Source organism: Nematolebias whitei, chromosome 2, assembly GCF_014905685.2.
Source record: "Nematolebias whitei isolate Nwh7 chromosome 2, NemWhi1, whole genome shotgun sequence".
NCBI lineage: Eukaryota > Metazoa > Chordata > Actinopteri > Cyprinodontiformes > Rivulidae > Nematolebias > Nematolebias whitei.
The window spans coordinates 25239923-25243624 of NC_056499.1; the positions used below are offsets into that span (position 1 = coordinate 25239923).

The 3702-nt window shown below is 44.4% G+C and overlaps 1 protein-coding gene across 1 annotated transcript in view; it reads right to left on the bottom strand.

Moving 5' to 3' along the window:
- LOC119426393 (chromodomain-helicase-DNA-binding protein 9-like) overlaps window positions 1-3702 on the bottom strand; it is an 8042-nt gene that overhangs the window by 3481 nt on the left and 859 nt on the right. Inside the window, exons 4-6 of the mRNA XM_037693960.1 lie at window positions 1791-1908; window positions 1352-1438; window positions 957-1094 (exon numbers count right to left, since the gene is read on the bottom strand). Coding sequence (XP_037549888.1) covers window positions 957-1094; window positions 1352-1438; window positions 1791-1908 — 343 coding nt within the window. The remainder of the gene's footprint in view (window positions 1-956; window positions 1095-1351; window positions 1439-1790; window positions 1909-3702) is intronic.

Consider the following 3702-nt stretch of genomic DNA (forward strand, 5'->3'; position numbering starts at 1 on the left):
TAAACCCTTTCCACACTCTTGCAATATTCTAAACAATGTTTCAAAACTCTAAACGCTCTAAAAGAGCACAGAATGTCAAGATCTCCGCTCTCTGCCAGCGCTCTCTGCCACACCCACTTCTCCACTGCAGAGTGGAGATCATGGTTCATGATACGCTGCAGGAGAGAGCTTCTCCCTGCACCTGTGGGCTGCGCACAGGTGCAGCAGGTGTTAATTTAAAATAATCCTGGCATCGAGGAGCCAGTTGAGGTGGTTCGAGCATCTGATAAGGATGCCCCCTGGGTGCCTCCCTAGGGTGGTGCTTTGTGCATGTCCAACTGGGAAGAGACCCCGGGAAGACACAGGACAGGCTGGAGAGACTACGTCTCTCGGTTGGCATGGGAACACCTTGAGTTCCTCTCTGAAGAGCTGGAAGAGGTGGCTGTGGAACGAGATGTCTGGACCTCCCTGCTCAAGCTGCTGCCCCCACAACCTGACTTTGGAACAAGCGTAAGATAATGGATGGATATTTTGAATAAAAATCTCATGCTGATTGTGCAGCTCATCCATCAATCAGTGTGTTATGTCCAAGCTTAATTTGAAAAACTGCGAAAGAGTGAGTCCGCGAAAGTCGAACCGTAAAGTAGCGAGTGACTACTGTATAAGATTGTATATGATTGTCTACTTTTGCCTGCACCTCATCTGTGTTCTTAGTTTAAAACAGGTCTCTCTTGTAAATGAGTCCTCGAGGCTCAATGAGACTAACTTGTATAAATAAAGGTGGAACTGAATTGTCCACTTCCATAACTGTGCAGTCATTGCTGGATAAGTTTAAATTTCTGTCATACTTGTTAATTTAAAATGAAAAACATATATACTTCTGAGTGCAAGACTTTAGAAACAAACGAACATTTTAAACAACTCTTCAAAACAAAAGCAAAAGAGGAACCCAGACAGTGAAAAAAAAAAAATCTTACCATTCTGCGCAAGTCTGGCTTAACTGCCTGCAGCTGCTCAAACTCCTCAATTTTGCTCTGATCGACGTCGTCCTTCAACTCCCAGGTGCTGTCCTCGTACGGCAGTGAGCACCACTTCACCAGGTAGTACACCACTTCCTGCAGCAAGCAGAGAGGAATGAGAGCTGGAAAAGACTAGAGCTAGGCCATGCTTAGCTTTTGTAAAAATTTTCAAAGCCTGCGATGTAGTCGAGTGGCCTTGGGCATTTCTAGGATTCAAAGATATCATTAGTGTGAAACACATAACAAAAGGAACAAAACGACAAAAAAAAAAGAAGTAAAAAAGATGCTCAGGAACAATAAACACATGCTGCTCAGATATTATTAAAAGGAAAAAAAAAAAAGATTTATTTTACCTCTCCTGTGTCTTTGTCCTCACAGTATGATACCTCCAACACTCTATCCACCTCTACATAGTCAGGGTTAAAAGGTTCCTCTTCCATCTGAGATGAACAAAATCAGACACAAAAGACAAAAAGAATACAATAAATCTAAATTCCCACACACCATCTGGAATCTGAAATGAATCCCTCAACTGTATTGGCTGAGCAAGCAAATAAGATTCAAATAAATGCACACAGTTGTTAAATCCCACACAAATCAAACACAAAAGTGTTTTAAATATCTATATAAACCCTTATTGTGCATATGGAGTGAACATATTGGTCCTTAAAGACATCAAAGCATGGACGCACACAAGTCCTAAGAAAAACACGCCTAAAATGAACGATTAAAAACAAGCTGCCCACACAGAAAGAGAACAGTATGTTTACAGACGCAGTCAGCCAGCCTTACATCTGTGAAGAAGAGCGCCCTCTGTGCTTGTTTCATCTTGAAGCGCTTGATCTTCTGCTGAATCCTCTTGTCCTTCTCGAGCTGCTGCTCTGTTGCCCACTCACAGTGAAGGTAGGAGCTGAACAAAAAGGACACACAGTAAGACAAGAAACGACAAAAGTGCTTCTACACATCTGGGTCAACAACAGCTGAGGGAAGCACTGGTTCATTCCCTGGATGAACTAATCTCATTCACATCTAAAAACTCATCTGTGCCATCATCGTGCTTATCTTTGCATTTGTTTGGCTAAAACAATATTTGACTCTTAACAGATTATCTGGCGCATGAAGAGAACGTACTACAGCTCATAAATCAGAATAACTCTCACATTGGTTGAAATTATCTTGGACTTTTATTGCGGTTTCTGAGTTAAGAAAAATTCTATTGTGATTAAACAAGCATGCCTGTGGTCGTTGAATGTTTATATAATTAGATTTAATCAGTTTTTATTTGTAAGGCTTAAAGACTTTCTGTTACAACTTAATATGGGTTGGAAAAACATGTTGAAAGTGGTAAAGACATAGAAATGTCAGAAACACCGTCAATAAATAGATTACACGTTTATCAAGATGACTACAGATGGTTGTTTTTATGTTGTTTTAAATTTTTACATTTAAAAAAATCAACAATCAACAAATGCAGGTTTCGTCCTGGCCGTGGAACGCTGGATCAGCTCTTTACCCTCACTAGGGTCCTCGACAGGTCAAGGGAGTTTGCCCATCCAGTCTACATAAATTTTGTGGACTTGGAGAAGGCATTCGACCATGTTCCTCGAGGTACACTGTGGGGGGTGCTCCGTGAGTGTGGGATTGGGGGCCTGTTCCTACGGGCTGTTCGGTCCCTGAGAGTTTGGTTCGCATTGCAGATAGTAATTCGAACACCTTCAGGGAGGGAGTTGGACTCTGCCAGGGCTGCCTGTTGTCACAGATTCTGTTCATAACTTGTATGGACAGAATTTCTCGGTGCAGCCAGGGGGCGGAGGGTTTCCGGTTTGGTGGCCTCAGGATTCCATCTCTGCTCTTTGCAGATGATGTGGTCCTGTTGGCGTCATCGTGCCGTGATCTTCAGCTCTCGCTGGAGTGGTTTGCAGCGGAGTGTGAAGTGGCTGGGATGAGAATCAGCACCTCCAAATCTGAGGCCATGGTCCTCATTCAGAAAAGGGTGGATTGCTCTCTTTAGGTTGAGGGTGAGGTTCTGCCTCAAGTGGAGGAATTCAAGTATCTCAGGGTTTTGTTCAAGAGTGAGGGAAGAATGGAGCGTGAGATTGATAGACGGATCAGTGCAGCATCTGCAGTATTGTGGACTCTGTACCGGTCCATTGTGGTGAAGAGAAAGCTGAGCTGTAAGGCAAAGCTCTCTGTTTACCGGTCAGTATACGCTCCTACCCTCATCTATGATCATGAACTCTGGGTAGTGACCGAAAGAATGAGATCATGTATACAGGGGTTGAAATGTTTCCTCTGCAGGGAAGCTGGACTCTCACTTAAGAGATGGGGTGAGAAGTTCAATTATCCAGGAGAAACTCGGGAGTAGAACCGCTGCTCCTCCACATCGAGAGGAGCCAGTTGAGATAGTTCGGGGATCTGGTAAGGATGCTTCCTGGGCGCCTCCCTAGGGAGGTGCTTCAAGCAAGTCCAACTGGGAGGAGGCATGGGGAAGACCCAGGACACGCTAGAGAAACAACGTCTCTCAGTTGGTCTGGGAACGCCTTGGGGTTCCCCCAGAAGAAATGGAAGAGGTGGCTGAGGAAAGAGATGTCTGGGTCTCTGCTCAAGCTGCAGCACAGCGACCCAACTTCAGAACAAGTGGAAGATGATGGATGGATGGATGGATGGATGGATGGATGGATGGATGGATGGATGGATGGATGGA